This window comes from Felis catus, chromosome B1, assembly GCF_018350175.1.
Source record: "Felis catus isolate Fca126 chromosome B1, F.catus_Fca126_mat1.0, whole genome shotgun sequence".
Taxonomy (NCBI): domain Eukaryota; kingdom Metazoa; phylum Chordata; class Mammalia; order Carnivora; family Felidae; genus Felis; species Felis catus.
In genome coordinates this window covers 114,108,925-114,133,431 of record NC_058371.1, presented here as the reverse complement: position 1 = coordinate 114,133,431, position 24,507 = coordinate 114,108,925, and the positions used below count along the sequence as shown (strand labels likewise).

Here is a 24,507-nt window from a genome sequence, read left to right as displayed (position 1 = left end):
AAACCACATCCTGTCATTAACTAGCCTTTTGACTTTAGTAAGTCACATAACTGCTTTAAATCTTAGTTTCTTTTTCATAGTTTTATTTTGATGAAAGGATCGGACTGGATTATCACTAGGCATTCTTCCAGTTCTAACTTTCTGATTCTTGGATTCTAAGATACTTACCACATGCACAAATTCTTTCTTGACATCTTTGCCCTTTCGGAATTTGTATGGACTGATCTCAATTAAAGATGATAGGTGACCATGGTAAGCACTGAAAAGAAAAAGAACAGTAACCAAAATCACTCAGCAAAGGATGTTTTTGTAGTATATCAAAACCAGTATTCCTAATCATCCGGGGAGAATCTAAACCTTGGTGCCAGATTTAATTCTACAGGATCTAAGTTTTCATGGCAAGACTGGCCATTTAATTTCTCCAGTTCTCCTTATTCATGTAATAAAACACATAGGAAATCAAGTATGTGTCCTCATAGACAATTTTTTTTTCAACAGGAAAAAAACCCTTAATTTCTTAGGGTGATATTAGATGTACTAAATTATATTGTCTACATGTAAAAAATTATTTTCTATAGCTTCATGAAAAACTTTGTAAGTATGTATTCTTTTTTTTATTATTAAAAAAATTTTTTTTAACATTTTTTAATTTTATTTTTGAGACAGAGAGAGACAGAGCATGAACAGGGGATGGGCAGAGAGGGAGACACAGAATCGGAAGAAGGCTCCAGGCTCTGGGCCATCAGCCCAGAGCCTGACGTGGGGCTCGAACTCACGGACTGCAGGATCGTGACCTGAGCCGAAGTCGGACGCTCAACCAACTGAGCCACCCAGGTGCCCCTGTAAGTATGTATTCTTTAAATGTATTTGACAGTTACATTCTAGTAAATTTTAAAAATAACTTCATATCCCAGAATGGGCTGTGTTTCTGTCTGGAATGGTTTCTGTGGGATGTCTGATTGCATAGGCTGGCCAAATACAAGTCAGGAAGAGCATGAGATCTCTTCAAGAAGAACTCAGATTGAGAGGTAGCCAAGTGGCTATGAGATTCCTTTCTCTCACTTAAAATACAGGTGGCTATAATATACCCTTTTCTGTTTCTTTCCCAAAGGCATAATTAAGAGATCTGGAAAAGAAATTTTAAAAAGCCCAGGAATAGATAAAACAAAGAGAGAAGACTTCCCTTAGCATAGATTAACACATGCTACAAAGCCATAGTAATAAAGTTAGTATGCAGAATAAGAACAAGGAGAAGACTGGGGCAGAAAAGGACCTCAGAGACACATCCACACATAAATGTAACACAGTGGACACCAGGTGGGTTTCATACAAGGCAGCAGAAGAAAATGAAGAACATTTTCATGATATGGGGAGTACAGTGGGTGTAGAGGGAGAGATATTAGCAAAACTTAGAAGACACAAATTGTACAATGAAAATTGTATCTATTTGATTTGATCAAAATTAAAGATTCCTGTTGAAGGATATCATGGACAAAGCTAAAAGACAGATGATAGGGCAGGAAAGGATATTTGAAATGTCTCAAACTAAAAGAGATTAACTCTATGGTGGTTCTTAACTCTGCCTGCATAGTAGAATCACTTGGGAAACTTAAAAATATATACTTCTGATTTTCTTTACTTGGTCTGGGGTGGGGCCCAGGCACTGGCATTTAAAGAAATTTCCTAGGTAATTTTAAGACAGTCAAGGTTGAGATCTTTTGATCTAGACAATACAAGTAAACACAAACCAACAAGAAAAGGATGGGAACCCCAACAGAAAAATGGGCAAAGAACATGAACAAGTAATTCTCAGAAGAGAAATCACAAATGCATGTAAGTTTATGAAGAGATACTCAAACTCATCATTAGAAAGCTGCAAAGTTAAGACAACATTGATATCATTTTATAGTCACTGGACTGGCCAAAATTAGAAAAAAAATGAGAAAGCAGAATACTATTAGGTTTTGGTGGGGATAGAGGGAAACGGAAAATTTCATGCACTGTGTAGAGTGTTGCAACCATTCTGGAAACTGATCTGGTAGTATTTAATCACATTAGGACCACAGTACCCCTATGGACTAGCAATCCTGTTTCTGGGTGTTTATCCCTAAGCACTTCTTAGAAAGGTCCATAAGGGCACATGTACAAGGATGCTCATTGCAGACCTACTTGTGGTAGCTAGGAGCAACGGACAGTGACAGTATCCAACAGTGGGGGGAACCACACCCCCACTGAGCACCTAAAATGCATTGGCTCTGAATTGAGATGTGCAATAAGTGTAAAACATACACTGGATTTAAAGATTTAAAATATGAAAAAAGAGGGGCACTTGGGTGGCTCAGTCTGTTCAGCATCTGACTTCGGTTCAGGTCTGATCTCACCATTTATGAGTTCAAGCCCCACATCAGGCTCCATGCTGACAGCTCACAGCCTGAAGCCTGCTTTGGGTTCTCTGTCTTCCTCTCTCTCTGACCCTCCTCCATTCAAGCTCTGTGTGTCTCTCTCCCTCAAAAATAAATAAATGTTAAAAAATTTTTAAGAAAAAGAGAAATCTCAATATATCTTACATTGATTAACTGTTGGAATGATATTTGCAAATATATTGGCTACTGGAAAAATTTAAATGTCCTATGTGGCTCACATATTTCTATCAGACCACACTGAATTAGAAAAATAGATGTACATCTAGCAATATAGTCTTGAAACAGTGCTGAGGGGAAAGTTTGAAACAGAAAAAGATCTATGGCAATTTTTATAAAATTAAAACAGATTCACAAAATATAATATATAAGAACACAAAAATAAAAGATATACACTAGACACATTAGAATAGCTGTCTATAGGTGAGGGAGAATGGAAATTTAAAAAGAACCAACAAATCAACTGTGGTAGGCAGAACAATGCACCCCCCCCCCCAGATGCCCACATTCTAGTCCTTGGAACCTAGGAATATGATACATGGCAAAGGGAACCTTGCAGATGTGAATAAATTAAGAATCTTGAGATGGAGAGATAATCCTGGAGAGTCAATGTAATCACAGGTGTCTTCACAAGTGAAAGGAGGAGGCAGGGGGTTGGTGGTCAGAGGTTGAGGATGGAAGCGGGGGGCAGGGCAGTGGAAGGGAGGGACTCCAAGCAAGGAATGCAGGCAGTCTCTCGAAGCCCGGCAAGGCAAGAAAACAGAAGGAGCCTTCAGAAGGAGCACAGTTCTGTTGACACCTTGATATTGGCCCCATGAGACCCATTTTGGATTTCTGACCTATTCTCTCTGTGAGAGAATACATTTGTGTTGCTTTAACCACTAAATCTGTAGTAATCTGTTATAGCAACAATAGAAAATGAATATGCCACTCAGCACATAAAACAAGAGAAGCCTGTATAAGGGCAAGAAATGAAGAAGAAGTTCAATTTAAGCTTCTGCGTCTGATATTAGTGGAGAGGTAGAAAAAAAATTAGAAGAAAAAATCTTAATAAGGAATGGAGGTTGTCAGCTTTCTTGTTTAAATGTAAAAATTCATGTTTAGAAGGTGAGATTAAATGACTGTTAATAGCCACAAATTAAGGAGAAAGTACTATCTTTTACTTGGTTTCTAAAATAAGAAATTTGTCCTAAATTGTTGGGGTCCCTGGGTGGCTCAGTTGGTTAAGCATCCGGCTTCGCCTCAGGTCATGATCTCAAGGTTCATGAGTTAGAGCCCAGCGCTGAACTCTGCACTGACAGCTTGGAGCCTGAAGCCTGCTTGGGTTTCTGTGTCTCCCTCTCTCTCTGCCCCTCCCTAGCTTGTGCTTTCTTTCTCTCTCAAAAATAAATAAATAACATTAATTTTTTTAATTTGCCCTAAATCATTATCTTTTAAATTAATTACAGTGGATAATCACAATAATGATGAGAATGTATAGAGTTTTAAGACATCAGTTATGTTTTTATTTTGAGAACAATTGAGTTATGCAGTGTGGCGGCTCAACAAACAGTTAATGTGTAAAAAGCAAGCCCTGATTCATGCAAAGCCCATTAGCCATGACCACAGCATCCAAGAGATCCTCCCCCGTTTGCAGGAACTTCAACAGAATTAGGTATTCTGCAGGCCTAAGCTGGCCTTGATACCTTAATACAGAATAAAAATTATTGTGCCACCCTCCTCCACATGGGCTTGTAGTATTTGGTATGGACAGGACCAATACGATTTTGTGTCTGAAGAAGCTTCTTGCTTAGAAGTCTTGCATCCAAAACTTACTGGTCAAGAGTGATCACATCTTGGTGGCCTCTGAACTGCCGAGCCAAGCGTAAGGCTAAGTCATTGGCTTCAGATCTAAGATAACACAGAGACAGGGATCAACATGACATAAGCTTAACAAAAAAAAAAAAAAGTTTCAAAATGTTAATTACCAAAGTTGTAAGATCCCAGTTATTCAGAAATGGGTGGAGAAGTAAGTTGCAGTCCTCTCTTTCCCCTTCAGTCTTGCTCACCCAGCAAATCTCACTTCATCCTTCTAATACAAGTTCCCCAGAGGTCTTCAATAAGGAATGAGACACACAGAAGAAACCCAATTCAAAGGATATGCTGCTCAGTTCAAATTTCAGCCTAGTTCAGCCACATTAGTAGGTGGCGGACTTGGAGGATGTCAGGAAGCCCGCGTTAAGCCTCATCTCGGAGGAATGGCAGTGCGACAGCCCCTTAATTGGACCACAAAACTAAGTTCTACTGACCCAATATTCGATCAGCTCCTCACTGATAAAATGAAGATCATAATTTTTCTTTCTGGTTTTGGCAGTCTAAATATACTACTCAGACACAGAGGAAGAAAATAATCATTTGTGGGATGTTTGCTCTCTGCCAGACATCATATGGAGTGTTTTGGTTGCATTTATTCTCAGAACTCCTCTGTATGGCGGGGGCTGCTGTCTCCTTTGTATGGATGAAGCAATGCCTCAGAGAGGTTAAGGAGCTCTCTGAGCTCTCACAGCTAATAAGCTCTCACAGCTAATAAGAGGTAGAGACAACATTCAGACCGTTTAACTTCAGGATTATGCTTTGTACCATCCCAGGCTCTGCTGCCTCCAGTCTCTGATGACAGTGCTCTTGGAAGCAATCCCTTTTTGACAGTGTAGGATTCTTTAGAAGTGAAAGGCAAATATTATGGTATTTAATTCATTGAAGGCAAAGAAATGCTTTTTAACAACAAATTGGATCCTAAAATTTCTTCATTCTTTACAAAGAAAAAGGAATGATCTTCTGCCTCCAAAATTGGTTTTAAAATCTCATTGAAAAGAGAAATGTGAATCACAATATCATATGATCAAACAGTTACAGAATTTCTAATAGTTTTAATCATATATACATACACATAATTTTTAAAATATGAGTTTAATGCTGTATGTACAGGTCTCCTCCCAATATAATATTGCATTGTGAGCTTTTCACATGTCACTATAAATGTATTTTCAAACACATATTTTTAACGTCTGCAGAATATTCCATAGAATGGATACAGAATAACTTGAATTTACGGAACTTAAAAGTTGGAACATATCTATTCTTTTGAATTTAGTCCTTCCTTTTTTTGTATTTGTGTTAGGGAAATGTTTAATTGCCTAAGAAAACAAGTCAATCAAAAGTCTTACAGGGGCGCCTGGGTGGCTCAGTTAGTTAAGCGTCTGACGTTAGCTCAGGTTATGATCTCATGGTTCGTGAGTTCGAGCCCCACGTCGGGCTCTATGCTGACAGTTCAGAGCCTGGAGCCTGCTTCAGATTCTGTGTCTCCCTCTCTCTCTGCCCCTCCCCTGCTCGCCCTCTATTTCTCTCTCAAAAAATAAATACACATTAAAAAAAATTTAACAAAAGTCCTACAAAAGTTATATCCGTTTAGTAGAATTCCTTCTTTGCTGAAATCCATTATTCGTGCTTCAAAAAAACTGCCCAGGCCCTATTGATTTTAAAAAAAATTTTTTTAATGTTTATTTACTTTTGAGAGAGAGAGAGAGACAGAGTACGAGTGGAGGAGGGCAGAAAGGGAGACACAGAATCTGAAGCAGGCTCCAGGCTCTGAGCTGTTTATACAGAGCCCAACGTGAGCTGAAGTTGGACGCTTAACCGACTGGGCCACCCAGGCGCTCCTTTATTTAAAAAAAAATTTTTTTAAATGTTTTATTTATTTATTTTGAGAGAGACAGGGTGAGCAGGGGAGGGGCAGAGAGAGAGAGAATCCCATGCAGGCTCCGCAGGATGTGGGTCTCCAACTCACCAGAACATGAGGTCATGACTGAGCGGAAATCAAGAATCCGAGGCTTAAGAGGCTGAACGACCCAGGCAGGGGGTCCCTACCGATTTTTTTAGCTGCTTCCTCTAGTGTCTGAAGAGGTGAGTGTCATACGACTGGTTAGGTTTTGTCACATGAGAACCAGCTTGGATATTTTTGCCAGGGTTACAACCCAGGTGTCTCTCCTTTAGGGATACTAAAGCATTCTAGATATGCTTTCCTTACCTTTCACCAAGGGAAGCCCTGGTAATACAAAGTTGAGTGACATGCACATGTTAATCATCAGTGGCTGTGCCAAAAACCCCGGAGCATGCCGTCCACAAGCTCATGGAGCAAAAGCAGAAGAAAACCGAACCATCAGGGCCCCCGCGTGTGTTCACTTAATAAGTGGCAAGAATCTCAGAAAAACTTTTTAGACGTCTGCGCTCCACCACAAATCAGAAAGATACGTGTGAGAGAGTAAACAAAGAGATGAGCAGGAATGGGGGCGGGTGGGAAACTTCGAAACATACCCTGAGTTTGTAAAATAGCAAACAGAGAGCGTCTCCGGCAGGGTTGCTGAAAGGCGCCTGGCATACTCAACAATATTGTCATGAAGGAATCGAGAATTTGTGTTTAGCAGTTCCATCTGTTTCAGGGCAGCCGTGACCACTTCCGGGTGACAGTGTCCCACTAGAATTTAGAAGACAAAGCAAACAAACAAACAAAGAAATTACAATTTTAAATTCCTGGGCAGTGAGGGGGATTCTGAAGCAAGAAAAAGAGAAAAAGAAAAAGTTGAGCTTCCTTCTCTCCCACGTTGCTCCGTAACTTTTCCTGGCAGGGACGACTGACCCCATTCAGCCAAGGAGCTGCAGCCATTGCAATTCCTGGGACACATATCGGTGGTGCTCTGTCTGCCTTACTCCACAAACGTATCCTTCACGGCACAACAAAGACAGGACATGTACCGTGCGCCACGTTGTTGATGCAGTCCAGGTACTGTTCACCTCTCTCGTCAAACATGTACTGCCCCTGGGCTCGCACTATTTTGATGGGATCCGCAGCAAAGAACACTTTGCATGAGGGCCTAGAGATAATGAAAGGAAACACGTTGGTCTGGAAGGACTGCTCAGTGTTTTTCCTTTTCAATGAAGGTCATGATCAGTGGAAAATTACAGTTACATAAAGGAAAGGGAAACACAACCTGGGTGACATACATTTTAAAAAAATTTTTTCATATTAGCCTGGAACCTTTCACCTTAATCCCCCATTCGTGACCCTGCTCATATATTTCATGTATTTGTGATATGAAATTTGCCATGATTTGACAACTCGGTTTAGAGGCACATGGATCAACTCTGACAGCTCTAATTACACCAACCAATAACTAATTTTCCTTTGGGAAGTTTTGTTCTACCAGAAAAAAAAAAAAAAACTTTTTTTTTTGAGGTTGACTATGTTCAGGAACTGATAAGTATTACAAATATTTAATCCTCCCGACAATCATATGAAATAGGGTTATTATCATTCTCATTTTTATAGGTGAGGAAACTGAGGCTCGGAAAAATCAAGACACTTGTTCAAGATTACACGGCCAACAAGTGGAAAAAAACCCTGAATTTGATAGTAGACTGTCCTAATACCATAGCCCAAGTCAGTATCTGCTTGTTTTCTCCCTCTCCCTTTCTGGTCTAATTGATAAGAAATCAATAGCACTAAAAGCTAAATATAAGTAAATTGGTATTAAATACTATAAAAGAGATTTTATAGGAGACCATTCCCATGTCTTTTGAGTGGTACTTGTCCTGTATCAAATGGATTTTCCATTCTTAAATAATGAAATCCAATTGTTCTTCTAATCCCTTAATCCATTATTTTGAGCATAATAAAAAGTCATCCAGATTTTGGGTTACTTGGATGAATGTCTGGAATATAAATTTTAGAATGCCTGGAGTATAAATTTTAGTAACATAGAAACATCACAAAAGTTTGCGATGTTCTACATATCCATATGGATATGTAGAAACTAAAATAGAATATATTATTTTTATTTTGGTGATTTTGCATGCACAAAAAAGTGCCACATGCATTGGAGGTATTTTGGAAGGTAATGAAATGCTTACATATTAAATTGAAAGTATTTTACTTATTGCGTATAAGTAAAGTAAAATACTTTAGAAAGTATTTTAATTATTATATATAGGTAATCTTAATTTAAAATTGCCTCAGATTAAGCATCGTCAGTTCAAAGGAAACTAATATTTAATGAGAATTTCTTATTAGCTCAAACCCAACTGTTAGTTCATACTCCCCGTTAAAAGCCAAAGGAAACCTTTGTTATGAGTGTGGGCTAGTAACTGCAGACTTTATCCTCCCTTGCTAACGGTACTTTACACGTTGCACTCAGACTTCAGGTAAAATTCTTCAGGGCTGTCCATGGTGATATTCCTCCTTTCCCCAAATTTCTTCTGCTCACACTAGAAACCATTGGCTTTTCCCTGGAATCTAATTATATAGGATTGAAAACTAACAGAAAAAGACAAGGGGGTGATTGAGTAATGAGGGAGGAATGGGACCATTTTGGCTTCTGCTATGCCGGGTTGAGAGAGTTCCTTCCAAGCAATCTCCCAACAGGCCATCTAGAAACGTCTGGGTTGAGACCAGGAGACCAGTAGGAGCAACCGCCTAGCATTTCTCAGAAGTAGATACTAGTTCTTTTCTTTCTTGCGTCCCTAGTCCTCTCTCAAGTTTACCCATGACAGTGCTTGTTAATTACATGTGAGTATTGCAGGCCTTTGATTTTACAGTGGCCACAATCATCATCTATATTTACATGTGCCTTTTTAGAAACCAGATCATGCTTATTAATCTCACTTGCTCACTCCTGTGAAGCAGAATGTTATTCCTACTCCCACAGAAGAGGAAATTAAAGTAATCTGACAGAGGTCACACAGGTAACATGACACCCTACTAGGACCAGAGCCCAGGTCTGACCTAACATTCAGTGCTGTACGCTTACCGGTATTTTACCGAGTCGTTTATAACACGCGCAAAACAAAAGGAGACTGGAAAGAACATTGCATTTTTTTCATTGTAATGAGGGCACAGCTTATTTTACCCTTAAAGTGTCTTCTAAGGTTTTCTTCTGGCTGGATTAACCCTTTATCTCCTAACCACGCAAGCAAGAAGAAAAAGTTCACTTTAAACAAAAGCTGTCAGAATTAGTTTGTTTTCATAGCCACTGTCGAAAATATTTTTGAGGGGCGCCTGGGTGGCTCAGTCGGTTAAACACCCGACTTCTGCTCAGGCTCAGGTCATGATCTTCGGGTTGGTGAGTCTGAGCCAGGAGAATGGGCTATGCGCTGACAGGTTAGAGCTTGGAGCCCGCTTGGGATTCTGTCTGTCTGTCTCTCTCTGTTCCTCCCCAGCTCAAACTCTGTCTCTCTCTCTCTCTCTCTCTCTCTGAAAAATAAAGATTAAAAAAAATTTTTTTTAAGTCTCTTTGAGTTCACAGTTTTGAGAGCTTTCGGGTTGGTGGGATTTGGCGCAGGGCTACCCATCTCCGTCTCAGCCCCCATCCCTGGAATAGTTCCCCTCCTAGGGCTATTAACCCTCGTGGGACAACTCTCGCAGCCGCCGGCAGCTCCTAGGCAGCGGCGGGGGACAGAGCGCCGGGACTGCGCGGGAGCAGGCTGGCGGCGTTCCCTCCCGGCGGAGGCGCGGCGGGCACCGGGGGCTGGCGCGGCGGGCGGGCTGCGGCGCGAGTGCGCAGGTGCGGCTGCCGGGCGGCGGCGTCTGGCCACCGCCCCGGGGGGCCTCGGCGCGCCGCGTTCTTGCTCGCCCGCTACCTGCCCCGCTTCGGCTCCCCGCCCCTGGCGCTAGTTACCGAGCCCTCACCCGATGTGCTTCCTCCTCAGCGCCAGGGTGTCCTGCTTGCTGTACAGCTCGCACATGGTGGCGCGGCTGCCGGGCGCTCCTCGGCTCTCCCTCTCGCCTGCGAGCGCCTGCCTCACGAGGCTGCCCCAGCGGCGGGCCTTTCCCGCCGCGGTCCCTCGTGGGGTCCCCTCGCCCGGGCGTCTGGAGTCACTGGTGGCATCAACTAGCTGGGGTCATCTCCTTTTTAAGTCTTGCCCTGCCTTTGCCCTTCGCCAAGCCCCACCCTCCTGTTCCCCCTCCTCCGCCCGGGTGCCCGCTTTGGCGAGTCACCGGACTAGCCACTCATTCGCCACCACCCGTGCCCCTCAACTAACTGACTCCGGCTCCTGCCCTGCGGTTCCCACTACCCCTCCCAATCGTTGCTACTTCTTTGGACTCGCCTTTGATTTCCCGAACTCGACCTTGCCTTTGCCTTTCTTCCTCTTCTGCCCGCGAATTCCCTCCTTCCCACTTTCTTTCTTGTTTCTTTTTGGTGTATCCCATTGTGTTCGTGTAAACGTTCAAAGATAGGCGCTCTCTGGAGATCAGATCCTACAGTGGTCTCCTTTCTCACAGTGAGCGTATTCCAATAGCAAAACCTATCATAACTAAAGTAACGTCACATGCCCTAAGGATCAGTGACAGGGACGCAGCCCGATACTTGTTGGGAATGATAACTCAGTGTTTCAAAGATCTACTGTAACAGTAATTGCACTTCTAATTTCTCTCCTACTATACAGATTATGAAACATATTCACGTGATTTACCTGGTTCAGTCCTCCAAACAAACCCCGAGAAATGATGAGGAGAGTTGTTATGCCATTAACATAAGACGAAAGGGATTATTCCCTGTCGCATGATTACATGTCTATCTGGTGGTGCATTTGGAATTCATCCCTAAATTTCTTGACTTCCTTTGGGATGATCTTCACACACTGATCAAGTTGGAAGTTCAATATCTGGACAAAGTTAATGCTGATTAAATATAACATTAAGTCATAAGTTATCTTAAGAACTACAGATCATCTGATTTAACTTCCCTGTTCTGTCGATAAGAACAACGAGGCACAGAAAAGGTCTTATTCAAGGTCATGCAACTATTAGCCATAGAGTTTAAACTAGAGCATTTCCTTCTTTCTGTGTTTTGAAAGGCAGCAAAGAAAGCTTAATTTACCTATAGCAACGCACTTGAAGAATGTTTGCAGATGATCTTTTTCTTGAATGAAGTTATTAATTTACATTACGGCACAGAGGGAGTATTATTGCATTGCCTAAGATAGGCTGAGAAATAGGGTCCTATGACCAACAGCATGGTAAGAATTCTAGGTGTTATAAATGAAGGGCAGAAGGCACTTACAGATCTCCCAAGAAATCCTAATCATGTAATCTTGGCCCAGCTCCATACTTGAAAGATGATGCCGAATGTACATTTATTCTCAAAACACCTAGCTAGACCTGGCGAAGTCACAGATAGTCATTCTTTTTCTATAAACCTCCATGGTTTCTTGTTTTGCCCAGTGCTTTAAAATATGTTCGGTAAATAACGATGGACCAAGAGTCTTAGGGTCTAGATCTGGTTCTTTCATAAACTAGTTAGGTTTCTTGACCTTTTGGAGGCCAAATTTCTTTGTAGTAAAAAAAAAAAATCTCCTTTTGACTCAAAGCATTGTAAAGAGGGCTTAAAAGAGATCATGACTGTAGAATGTGTGGTAAGATTGTTGTTAAGATCTCAATGTTCCTACCTTTTTTTTTTTTCTTTAATACCTGACCTCTCAGCAGAGTTATCACTCCTTTCTCCTTGAATCACTTACTCTTATAAATTGTTGGCACCGCCACACTTTCCTGATTTTCCTCTTCTCTCGCTTAACGTGTAAATGTTCTTACCTCTGGGAATGAGGTCCTGGGCCCTTTCTTTGCTCTGTGCTCTTCCCCAAGATAATCCACCACAATGCCTTTGGGTTTACCCATCAAGGTGCCTGATTGACATCTCCACCCAGTTCTTTTTTCTTCTTGGTCCCACACTTCATATCTACTTCTTTTCTTGACTTCTCTACTTAGAGGCCTCGGATATACCTCAGACAGAATCAGTCCAAAGTAGAAGCTTTGATCCCCACCCCCAAAACTACTGCCTCGAATAAGTCCCCAACATCAGACATTCATTCACTCGTCCACAATATATCAAATACTCACTGGGTGCCACTGAATGTTTCAGTTGCAGGAGATAAAGAGGAACTAGACCGAATGGACTTACCCTCGGTGGCTCATACTGGATGTGCACTGTCTAGAACATAGCCACTAACCACAGGTGAGTTTTAGGGACCCACGATGTGGCTAGTCTGAATTGAGATGTGCTGTCGACATAAAATACATACAAATGTATTGCAAAACACCTGTGAGATTTTTCATTAATTTTTATACAGATTGCTTGCTGAAGTAATATTCTAGATAGATTGAATTCAGTGAAATATGTCATTAAAATTAATTTCACCTTTTTTTTTTTAATGTGGCTACTAGTAAACTTAAAATTGCCTATGTGGCTTCCATTACTTTTCTGTTGGACAGGATTATTCTAGACACAGAATAAACACATAAATAAAATAACGCGAGAATGGCTTAAGTTGCTTTCATCGTGGTAAGAGCCTTGAAGGGGGTAAACTAAGGGAAATGATCTAAACGAGAAAAGTAGGAGTCCTGGATCATCCCTCTCTTTTTCTCAGCCCCGTCCCCACGTCAAATTATTTTTGAGCCCTGTTGACTCCACCTCAAAGTATATTCTAAATCTCTCTGCTGTCACCCTTTCTACTACCACCGCATGTAAGCCTTCTGCGTCTCCGCCAGGACCTATCAGAAGCACTCGGGAGCTCATTTCCTTGCTTCCCCTTCCCACCCTGTGTGGCACGATCCTGTCCTTTCCCTTTTTAAAACCCAGCAGTGACTTCCAGTTTTCCTCTCCAGGCTCGTTTTTGATTCTCGCCCCCTAGCACGCATCCACCCCACTGGGGTTTCTTGCCCGTAATGACTTCAAAGACTATATTTGCTTCGGTTTCAGTTTGAGTGTCACGGACGGCCCTGGAGAGGTCGTTCTTGACTACCTTGCTTTAAATAGTTCTCAATTCATTAAAAACAGGAATCCCTGCCCTGTTCCTGTCTTAATCTCCTCTTTGTTTGGTCTCTCTCTGTCTCGTTCATCAGTGTAACTCAGCACAACCCAGCACTTACCAGATGGTAGACAGATAAATATTCGTGGACTGACTGACTGACTGAAACAGAAAAGACATGTGAAGACTCAATACCTTGTTTCGAAGGTGAAGTTCTTAGGACGCCATAGAGCCTTTGAAACCTTATTCCCTCTATTTGCGTACTGACTGCCAATACATTTTAGCCATTTCTTTAGGAGAGAGATGCTTAGATTCATTATCTTTTAATTATCTTTTATAGGAAAACAGGTTGCCGCTCCAAAAACATCATTTCCCCATTGTTTAACTTATTTCACAATGTGGAATATATAATATTAACTAAGTACCAAGAACAGTCTTTAAATAAAGAACAGACACGTCGTAGCACCAAAATAAAGATGGAAACAGGTCAACAGTTCACCTTCTGCAATGTTTTGTCAAAAGACAAATTCCAAGGTGTGTTTTGGTGTATTTTCCCGTGTACTTCTGTATCGCGTGATTATTTGGTAAGAGTGGGTGCCGGTGCGTCTTTCCTCCCAGAAGCAGACGTTTGCTCAGTTGTGGTCCTGATCCTATTGATTAGGTCACCCCATTGAGTGAGTTCTGACCTGAAGTTCACAGATTACTCAACAGCCTACACTTGGCCAAACAAACTGTGCTTGTGCATGCCAGAAATGAGAAGGCACAGTGCGCACCAACTTGGGACAATAAGAATTCCGCTCCATATTCCGATGAGAAGAGTCTGAATGGCAGGTGTTAATTTTCTTGTCAGTGACAAACATGCAAAGATGAGTGAACTCTGTGTTCCCAGCCACAGAGGCTCTCCAGCTTATTGTACAATACTCAAGATGGAATGTGAGCATTTGACTGGTTCCTCACTCTCTCCTGTTACCCTGCCCTGCCCTCCTCCTGCCCTTTGTGGACACTTGCCTTTTCTGAAATCATACATCATCTGGGACAAATGCTGGGTGTGATGCTTTTCGGACATGACACATGATATCCAAGGAGGGTCTCCTTTGCCCCTGACACTCGTTGCACGAGAGTGCAGGTCAAACGTCTTAACTTCACTGAGGAGTCCACACTGATGTCAGCATGTGTGTATAATTGCACACACAGCCCCTAGTTCACATCAGAAAGAACCCGATAGGCCCTCCCACACCTGGGACTTCAAAACCACGTTAATGGGGCCATTCGACCACTCAGGAGATGTGTGTGTGTTCCTACTGTATACACCTATCCTCTCTGCCCCAAACTAAGTCCACAAGAATCTTCCAGACTCGTGTTTGTGTGTGGCAGGGGGAGTCTTCTGAGGGGTGTGTGTGGTGGTGGAGAAAGGTTATATTTTAAATACCCTAGGCTGGTGGGGGGCGGGAGGGGCAGCGCCTGGGTGGTGCCTGGGCGGCTCAGTTGGTTAAGCATCCAACTTCGGCTCAGGTCATGATCTCACACCTTGTGAGTTTGAGCCCTGCATTGGGCTCTGTGCTGAGAGCTCAGAGCCTGGAGCCTGCTTTGGATTCTGTTTCCCTCTCCCTCTGCCCCTCCCCAGCTTGTGCTCTGTCTCTTTCTCTCAAAAATAAATAAACGTTACAAAAATTAAAAAAAATACCCTAGGCTTATCTTACTCTTCCTGGAACTGTAGTCAGCCTGGAAACCACATAAGCACTCAAGAGGTCGACTAGTGGAACTTGCAATTCGTGATGCTCCAGATGCAGACAAGGATCAAGAATAAGGCTCCAGTTCATTTCTCATGAGTTTGTTTCTAGTGTTGAAGGGGTCTAGCATAAGCCACTGTGGCATAAAACTTATTTTGAGCTGTAGGCATTACAATAGAGGTAGGAAGGGGCTTTTATCTTGATCTCCCTTTGTCCGTCCAACAGCAGAGCCCCCCAGAAGAACTCAAATGTCATCTTCAGCTTGACAACCAGGAAAGAATGATTCTTATCCCCTGCACACGAGACCACCTGACCAGACACGGTCACAAAACCACCACACATGCCATGTGTTCTCCTAAGGGCCCGTTTAGCTTTCCTAAATGACATTTGTTTTCCCATAAGTATTCATTCTCCCTTCCCTTTCCTGCGTTAAGATGGTTTATCAGCTCCAGGTTCTAACTGCCCTTTTGAGTCACATTTTCCTGTGTGCTTCCCCATAAATGAATAGAAATTTGTCTTAGGCGAGCCGATAGGGAGGATAACTGGACAGACTGCGATCGGGTTCCTTCTTACTCCAACTGGATAATGTGCAACTATGCCAGTATGAAAAAAGTTTTCTGAGGACATAATCCTTGTGAGGTCTCAATATTTTCCTCTAAGGAGCTGGCAGAGGTTGGGGACAAGTGATAAAGTCCCAAGTTCAACTGCTTATGGGCTGGGGACATGCACTGTTCTGCGGGACGTTTACAGAATGTAGAACTAGACCAACATTCCATTCCATTGCTCTCAGTCCCCAGAAGGCTCTAGAAGCTTCTGCAGTCAAAGAGCTTCTTCCCTCTCTTGACAGCTGTATGTCTATCAGTGCACACACACACACACACACACACACACACAAACCCTCCTATTTCAAGGAACACACTTTAAAATACACCAGTATAGAGAATCTGAATGTTGAATATATCAGAGCAAACAAGAGGGAGAGAGCAAGAGGTGGGGCGGGAGGACACAGGGCTTACAGACTTTGCTCAGGATCATGGATTGGATTCCTAAGGAATTACCTGCGGGGAGTTGTCCTACTAAAAGTGTCACTCTGGCTGTGTCACCATGTGTCACTTCTTGCTTGATTTAGTTCTAAGTAGGAAAAGTATCATGTGAACTAAGAGTTTACACCAAGATCCTCCACTGGTTGGGGGTCATAAAAAGCACAGCCCCTGTTATGACCAGTTTTCTTTTACATGGGAAAGGAAGGTATATTTCTCAGGGGTATTCTGCGGGGTAGCACTGGACACACTTGCTTAATAAGAATCAGTGAGAGGGGTGCCTGGGTGGGTCAGTAGGTTAAGCATCCAACTTCGGCTGAGGTCGTGATCTCAAGGCTCATGAGTTCGAGCCCTGCATCGGGCTGTCTGTTGTCAGCACAGACCCTGCCTCGGATCCTCTGTCTCCTTCTCTCTCTGCCCCTCCCTTGCTCTGTCACTTAAAAATAAACATTAAAAAAAAAAAAAAAAGAATCACTGAGGAACTTTGCTTAAAGTACAGATTCCCAGGCACCCCCACCCCCGTGAATCACCAAAATGGGATCCCCAGAGAGGGAGCCTGGGAACCTGTATTTTAACAAACTTCATAGATTCCTACCATCAGGCAAGTTTGAGAAACACTGTCATAGGAGGTGGGCCAAAGCCACGGGGCCATTTCAGTAGATGGTCTGTTATTCCTGGTCTAAGATATCACTGTCTCTTGTCTGAATTATACCAACAGCCTCTTATTTGTTGCTGCAGGTTTATGCGTGGGTCCCCCTCCAGTGCCCCATCCTCAAAGCAGCCGGACAGACATATTTACTATGAAAGCTGGCTCTTCCCACTCCCCTACAAATACATCTTAATAATTTTCCACTTATCTTAGGACTCCAACCCATGATCCTGTGTCCTTCAGCCCTGCCTCTTGCTCTCTCCCTCTTGCTTGCTCAAGCCCAGTTGCATTGGCCCTCCTCAGAACTGCCTCATCTGGGTCCTCACGTGAGAAGCTGTCCCAAGGCCCCCTACGCTACTCCCACCATCCCCCGCTTGACTCAAGCCTCCGCCTCAGTGATGCTCACTTGTGGTCAGCCACACGCCCCACTGCCCCTGCCCAACCTTAGGAAATCAACTCCAGCCAACCTACCTTTGTTTGCTATTTCCACAGCATCCCATACTTTCTTTCCCTCTGGAGCATTTGTCACAACTGTAACTAATTAACATATTAGCTGTATCATTACACGTGTAAGGCCTATTTTTCCTCCCTAGAATTAAAGTTCCATGGGTGAGAGACTGGGTCGGACCTTTTCCCACTGTATCCCTAGTGTCTAGTCCAGGGCCTGGTAGGTACATAGTAGGTACTCAATAAATACTTTAAAAATAAAGGTCAAATTTAGTTACCGGTGTAATAGCACTTACTGCTATAAATGATAAGGTGCTTTCATTTCTATCTCTCCAATCTTCACACCAGCACGGTAGGTGTTATTATCTCTATTTTCAGAGTCGGGAATTGAGACTCAGGTCGTAGGATATGCTCTGGGCCACAGAGTGGCTTTGGGGTATAGTCAGGATGAGATCTAAAGCTCATGCCCCTGGGAGCGCCTGGGCCTGGTGGGGAAATCATGGGATTTCCATAACGGGACCCACAGTGGAAAATGCAGTTGGTTAAGCATCCAACCAAGCTCAGTTCGTGATCTCGGGGTTCGTTGAACCAAGCCCCACGTGGGGCTCTGTGCTGACAGCTCAGATCCAGAGCCTGCTTCAGATTCCGTGTCTCCCTCTCTCTCTCTGCCCCTCCCTCACTCATGCTCTGTCTCCTTCCCTTTCTCCCTCAAAAATAAATAAACATTAAAAAAATTAAAAAAAATAAAGCTCATGCCCCTGTCGTCCTGTCCAACCGCCTGGAGTGCCGCGTGAAGGACCAGAGTTACCTATATTCTTCTTGGAGCCTCTTCCTTAGGAGTCTTGTGTTTATTTTGCTCTTCACACGGCCGGTCTCATCTGCTAATACAGGGTTAAGAGGGCTCCTGGCAGGTTTGGCTGAGCCTGATAGCATCAGCTGTTTTTCCCGGAGAAAGTCTATGTTTGAGGGTCACGGTCAAATCGAAAACAATTTTTAAAGCCATCAATGAGGCAGCATCGGGCTGATGCGTTAGCTTGCTTTTATGCGAAGAAAAAGAAAAAGTCCAGAAATGTCAGTAAGTCTCTTTAGTCCCAATGTGGGTGACTCTGCAAGAATAGACATGGGACACAGGCGTACCGAGGCTTCTGGGAAGGCTGCCAGGACTCAGCTTCCCTGGGAACTGGCAGGCCCAGGAGCCATGTGGCTGCCAAGTGCTTGGCCAACAAGATTCCTTTCTTCCTGACTTGCCCCCGAGACTGAGGCACATGGGGGCAGGCCAGTAGCGACAAAAGTTATATAATATGTGTGTTTAATTTTTAGCAGTGGCAACAAAGCAGTGTCTAATTTGATGTCCCATGTTTGGTGTTATCAACTTGTAAAAAGTATACTGAGGTTTTCATGACACATTCTATTCCGTAGCCTTGAGAATACTCCCTGGCTCATGGCTCGCCTGATGATAAGGATGTGTGGTAGGTTTGGTAGCAGGGGGCAATTGCCACTGCAAAAGCCAGAGCGGTGCCTCCTCTGGGAAAGCAAAACGCCTTAAACAGGTTTCGAGCTATGAAAGGACAGGCCTCAGGAGGGGGTCTTCGATAGGAGGGGTCCTGAGATTGAACTGCTCTGCCTGGAAAAGGGGAAGGAATTCTTGCTCTGGAGATGGAGGCTTGGGGAGAGAGGACAGGAGGGTGAAGAAGAGAGAGACGAGTGTCATGATGGGAAGCTGGGGCTTGAGTGGGAGAAAAGGTCTGGGAACCTTATCGTTTTTAAGGGCTGTCTGGCACATCCACCTGGGCCTGGTGGGGAAATCATGGGATTTCCATAACGGGACCCACAGTGGAGAATGGGAACAGCGCTCAGCTGAGGCAGGACACTGGAGGCCAAGATGACCAGGACGGAACAGCACCTTTGACCACTCCTGGGGCTTCTCCCAAGATGTGCAGGGGGGGCTGTAAACACGATTCTCTAGATTTCGAGGAGCAGCGGAAACTGTGCTGACACCTGGGATGTGTCTGTAGGGTTTGTTTCCCAGGCCTGTCTCTTCTTGTCTCCATTTTTGCCACCTCATTTCTTTTGAGGGAAACTGTGGTAGAAGGAACAGGGGTTTTGGATATAAACTGACCTGAATTTGAAACTGAGCTCTGTTTCAACGGCTTAACCTGTTTGAGGTGCAATGTTATTAGCCATAAAAGGAACCTCACGGGATGCGTGGGTGGCTCAGTCGGTTAAGCATCCAACTTCTGCTCAGGTCATGAGCTCATGGTTCTTGAGTTCAAGACTCATATCTGGCTTTCTGCTCTCAGGGCAGAACCCACTTCATATCCTGTCTCCCTCTCTCTCGGCCCCTCCCCCACTCATGGGCTCTCTCTCTCTCTCTCTCTCTCAAAAATGAATAAACATTAAAGAAAAGGATCTCACAGGATACAGAATTATAGGGATATTCAAATTAAAGGGCATGTCACGCGTGGTTTGAGCTCAGGGCCTGGAGCGGGTCGGCTTGATTCCATTTGCTGGTTGTGTGAGGTCCAGCAAGTTATTCAACCTCCTCTTATGGAAAATAGCACAAATAGTAGGTCTTTGCGAAGATCGAATGAGATAATACAGCAAAGCTGTTAGAATAGTGCCTGACATTCCGGCAGGTGTTTAATAAGTGCTAACCATTGCTGTTGTTCTTACTATTACATATGTGAAATGTCTGGTCTTGGTAGAACCTTAATTACCCACTTTTGCTGTTCATTTTATAGAAATAAAGACATGGCAATTCCCATGCTACCAATACGTCTTTTTCCCAGAGGAGTTAACTAACAGAGAATTGATTGATTGCGTATCTCAGTGATGAAGGTTCGTAGAAGACTTTAACATCTCTCCTCTTTCTTTATCCTGTGTAAAGACCTCTGGCTAAAGGGATTTAAAATGGTGTTGATATATAAGTATATTTTATTTGGGAAAAAAATGCCATCAGTTCCAAGAATTACTCCTTATGATTTTCTTCGAATTTCAACAATCTCCTTGTAAATTGAATGTCCGGTATTCACGCTCTCCCTGCGGAGATCATGCTCTCACTTAAGGGTCCTCAGTTTTCTCACATTTACATTTATTTACATAGTATTGCTGAAAGTTGATGGTTAACTACTTTCCATTGTTATTTGCAGCATACATCCACATGCCAGAAGTTTGAATGCCATACTAAATAAGGGGGTTTAGGGGCGCCTGGGTGGCTCAGTCCCTTGAACGTCCGACTTTGGCTCAGGTCATGATCTCGCTGTTTGTAATTTCGAGCCCCGCGTCGGGCCCTGTGCTGACAGCTCAGGGCCTGGAGCCTGTTTGGGATTCTGTGTCTCCCTCTCTCTTTGCCCCTCCCCCACTCACGCTCTGTCTGTCTCTCTCTTTCTCTCTCTCTCTCTCTCCAAAATAAATAAACATTAAAAAAATTAAAAAGAAATAAACAGAGGGGTTTAAAAAACAGGTTCTGGAAAGGTAAGCTTTCCAGCCCTATGTCCCTGTAGAGCAGGACTGTTTAGTGCTGATCCCGAGGCTCTCTTTCAAGGTGTAGCACAGCTTGGCAGCAGACTTAGGGCTTAGATGGTAGGGGATCTGGGTTCAAGCCCTGACTCTGAACTTATGCATGTGACCATGGTCAAATCATTGAATTCTTCTCTTTGGTTTCCTCAAGTAAAACAGAGCAGCTGACTCTGGGAGGAAGGTGGGTGAGTTATCTAGAGCCCTGACATATGATAAATGCTCTGTAAGTGCTGGTTCTCACTGCTTACTCGCGAGGATGCTTCAGTGAATTATTTCAGTCTCCAAACCAGACTCTTTCCACCCCTAGTTCAGGAAATTTTTAAATCTAGTAGTACTGAATTACTGGGAAAGATTGAGCGCTGGTGGTTGGTTGTATTCCCCAGCCATGAAGAGACACCACCCTGCACACTGTTGTAATCTTGAATTAAGCGATTCTGAATCCCCAGATAGTAGTGTTGGGGCTCCTGACTTCAAGGCAGACAGCTGCAGCTTGGTGGAAGATCTTGTCAGACATCTGAAACCCCTCTGCCTGGGGCTGGATTCCAGTCCCCATGCCTCACTTTCTAGGAGGGACTTAACAGCCAGGCATTCGTTTTCCTGAGCTTATTTTTATATATTCTGTCAATTTCAGATGACATAATCAATGTGAATGGTTTTTAAGTTGGGAAATATTAGAAAAATATGTTATTTTGTAAGAAGTTGATACGAATGTTTATATAAATAAATGCTCAGGCTTGCCTAGATGTTGTTTTTTTCTTCTCTTTGTCATGACGCAGGTGATTTTAGGTCCCTCATTCTTTTTCCTTTACAGAGGTGTGACATTTGGGCAAAGTCCTATATCCAAGAAAGGCTGTAAAATGCATATTAGTCAAATTTTGCTAATTATTAGCCACACCAAATGATCTGGTGGGTAGAGGTTTTTGGGAGATGACGATGTGAAGTTCAACTATCCATGTGCTTTAATTTGGATGATTTTGTAGAGTGTAGAATGAGCTTCATATCAGGCATCCTTGATTTCGAGCTCAGAAATGAATGAAAATATGCTTTCCTTTACTTCCAAATGCCTGTTTTTTTTCCCCCTGAATTCTCAATCCATTTTCTCTTTTGTACCTCAGTAAATACATCCTATGATTAGTGGAGTTTGAGGGAGAAAGTACATGCTGTTCCCCTTAGTCTAATTATTCTCTTTCCTGAGTGTTCATAAGTTTGAGCAGAACTACTGGATGCTCCGTTTGCTGGGAAACCTCCTTTCAAATTCTTCTGACCTTGGAGGTCACCAGGGCCCAGAGCCACCGTGGTTTCGGGGACCAGCCCTAGGATTCCAGTCCACTCCCGGACAGGTCCCTGTCCGACAGTAATATATTTCCCTCCCTTTCTTCTATTTCTTTCTTTCCTTCCTTCCTTCCTTTCTTCCTTCCTTCCTTCCTTCCTTCCTTGTATTAAATGTTACCATATAGTCAAAGCCTTCTTTGTTCCAAACCTGCTCCCCCGCCATTCCTTTCTCTCACTCCCAGAGGTAACTCCTACCCTAGACTCCAAGGCTGTCTTTACAGACCAGTTTTTATGCTTTGCTTAGTCCTCATCCACAACAATGTAGTATTGCTTTGTGTTCAACTATATATCAATGCCCTCATCCAATACATAGGATTCTGTAGCTTTCTGTTTTTCCTCACTGTTATGTTTTTGAGATTTAGCCATGTTTTCACATGTAGATCTGGTGAATTAGTTTTCACTGTTGTACAGGATTCCATGGAATGGTTCTACTACGATCCTATCCCCTAGTAACACTATACTGCAGTACTATATAGTATGCTGTATTACCCTACTACTTCTACGGCTTTCTCTTTTTTAAAGTTTAAGAGTTTTACTACTTTACATTTAGGTCATTAATCCATATGGAAGTTACTTTCCTATATGCTATGAGGCAGAAATTTTATTTTCTTCTGCATGCGTGGCAATTGCCCCATATTTTTTCAGTTCTTTGATGTTACATATGACAAAACTGAGGTCCGGAGAAGTGGAGTGACTTGGCCAAGGTCACACAATGACCCAGTGGTGGGGCAGTGTCAAAGAATATACTTTCTTTTCTCTATTTTTTTTTGACTTGAAAAATAGAGATTTTTTTTTTAATGTTTATTTATTTTTGACACAGAGAGAGAGACAGAGCATGAGCGCGGGAGGGGCAGAGACAGAGGGAGACACAGAATCCGAAGCAGGCTCCGGGCTCTGAGCTGTCAGCACAGAGCCCGACGCGGGGCCCGAACTCACAGACTGTGAGATCATGACCTGAGCCGAAGTCGGACCCTTAACCGACTGAGCCACCCAGGCGCCCCAATACAGATTTATTTTTATATTAGATGGTTCTTTATGTATTAGCAAAATGAACACATTTTATATTCAAATAACTGAATTTTAAAAATTGAGGTATAATTGACATATAACATTATATTAGTTTCAGGTGTTCAGCATAATGATTCAACTATTTGTACACATTGCAAAAGGATCACCACAATAAATCTAGTTAACACCTGTCACCATATGCTGTTGCAAAATTTTTTTTCTTATGGTAAGAACACTTAAGATCTGTTCCCTTAGCAACATTGAAATATACAATGCAGAATTATAAACTATACTCACCATGCCATATATTACACCCCCACGACTAAGTTATTTTGTAACTGGAAGTTTGAACCTTAATTATTTTACAACTGTACCTTTATCACTTTCTTTTATATATAAAAGATTTTTACGTAAACGTTTATATGCAGAAGCAAACTGATTTGCAAGTGTACCAGAACCTCTGCTCAACGCTTGAGAATGTCCTCACTTGCTAAGAAAAGCCTGATTCAGGACTTAAGAAAACCATGACGATAATATGAAAGCACTTTTCTTCTGCTTGGGACCCATGAGTTCAAGAACTGTTTAATATTTCTTCTTGATTTCCCCACAACACTTTCTCTGTGCCATCGTTATAGAATTTATTTTATGCTGAACTGGGGCCTTCCAGTGGGCCGATTTTGTTTATATAGATTGCAAATAGCTTGAGGGCAGGAGCCTCTTTATTTCCATCTTACTCTGGAGTCTTGTATATGCTGTGTGCTAACGTGTTTTTGACTTGAATAGTGTGTGGATGGGGAAGATACACAGAGAAAAATATTAAACAAATTTCACTTTCTGAACATACATAATTTTATGCTAATTGAATTGTTAAAACTTGCTGTCAGTTCAATAAAAATGACTGTAAAGTGTACTATTACTATTTTTCAAAGAGCTTACATAATTCATTTAATTTTTTTAAATTTACTATTATGATTTTTTAATCCTTTTTTTGGAGAGAGATAGAGCATGAGTGGGGGAGGGGCAGAGAGAGATGGAGACACAGAATCTGAAACAGGCTCCAGGCTCTGAGCTGTCAGCACGGAGCCCGACGCAGGGCTCGAACCCACGAACCGCGAGATCATGACCTGAGCCGAAGTCGGACCCTCAACGGACTGAGCCGCCCAGGTGCCCCTCCTAATTCATTTAATTTAAAAAAATCAATGAATTCATTAACACTCAGGCAAGTTCTTTCCACTAGTTTTCAAACACGTGGGCCTTTCTGGGGGCAAATATTTTGTTTAGAGTTTATTTTAATTGAAATATAAATCTTTATGTTAATTGGTCCACAGAGTTTTGGATTTCATCAAACATACATCTTTCTTTGGGCTTACTGAGAAAACCTGCTAGCTGCCTATCTAAGGTTTTGTTTTAATTCTTATGTCGTTTGGATTTGGGACTTGTAGAAACATTTAGTTTGCTTATTTGTTTGCTTTTCGATACTGTTTTTCTTAAAACAAGAGGACAGTATTAGAGAGAGAAGATGTGTATAT

The 24,507-nt window shown here is 42.7% G+C and overlaps 1 protein-coding gene across 5 annotated transcripts in view; it reads right to left on the bottom strand.

Moving 5' to 3' along the window:
* ETNPPL (ethanolamine-phosphate phospho-lyase) overlaps positions 1–18,196 on the bottom strand; it is a 48,278-nt gene extending 30,082 nt beyond the window's left edge. For 2 of the 5 annotated variants that reach the window (XM_019829121.2, XM_045056021.1), the window contains exons 1-5: positions 17,928–18,193; positions 7,209–7,327; positions 6,771–6,930; positions 4,236–4,310; positions 169–259 (exon numbers count right to left, since the gene is read on the bottom strand). In XM_019829121.2, coding sequence (XP_019684680.2) covers positions 169–259; positions 4,236–4,310; positions 6,771–6,930; positions 7,209–7,327; positions 17,928–18,052 — 570 coding nt within the window. In that variant the 5' untranslated portion in view covers positions 18,053–18,193. Of the gene's footprint in view, positions 1–168; positions 260–4,235; positions 4,311–6,770; positions 6,931–7,208; positions 7,328–10,137; positions 10,376–17,927 lie in introns of those variants that run through there. The other 3 variants (XM_045056018.1, XM_045056020.1, XM_045056019.1) reach the window with 3 other exon arrangements.
* Positions 18,197–24,507: the final 6,311 nt, after the last annotated feature.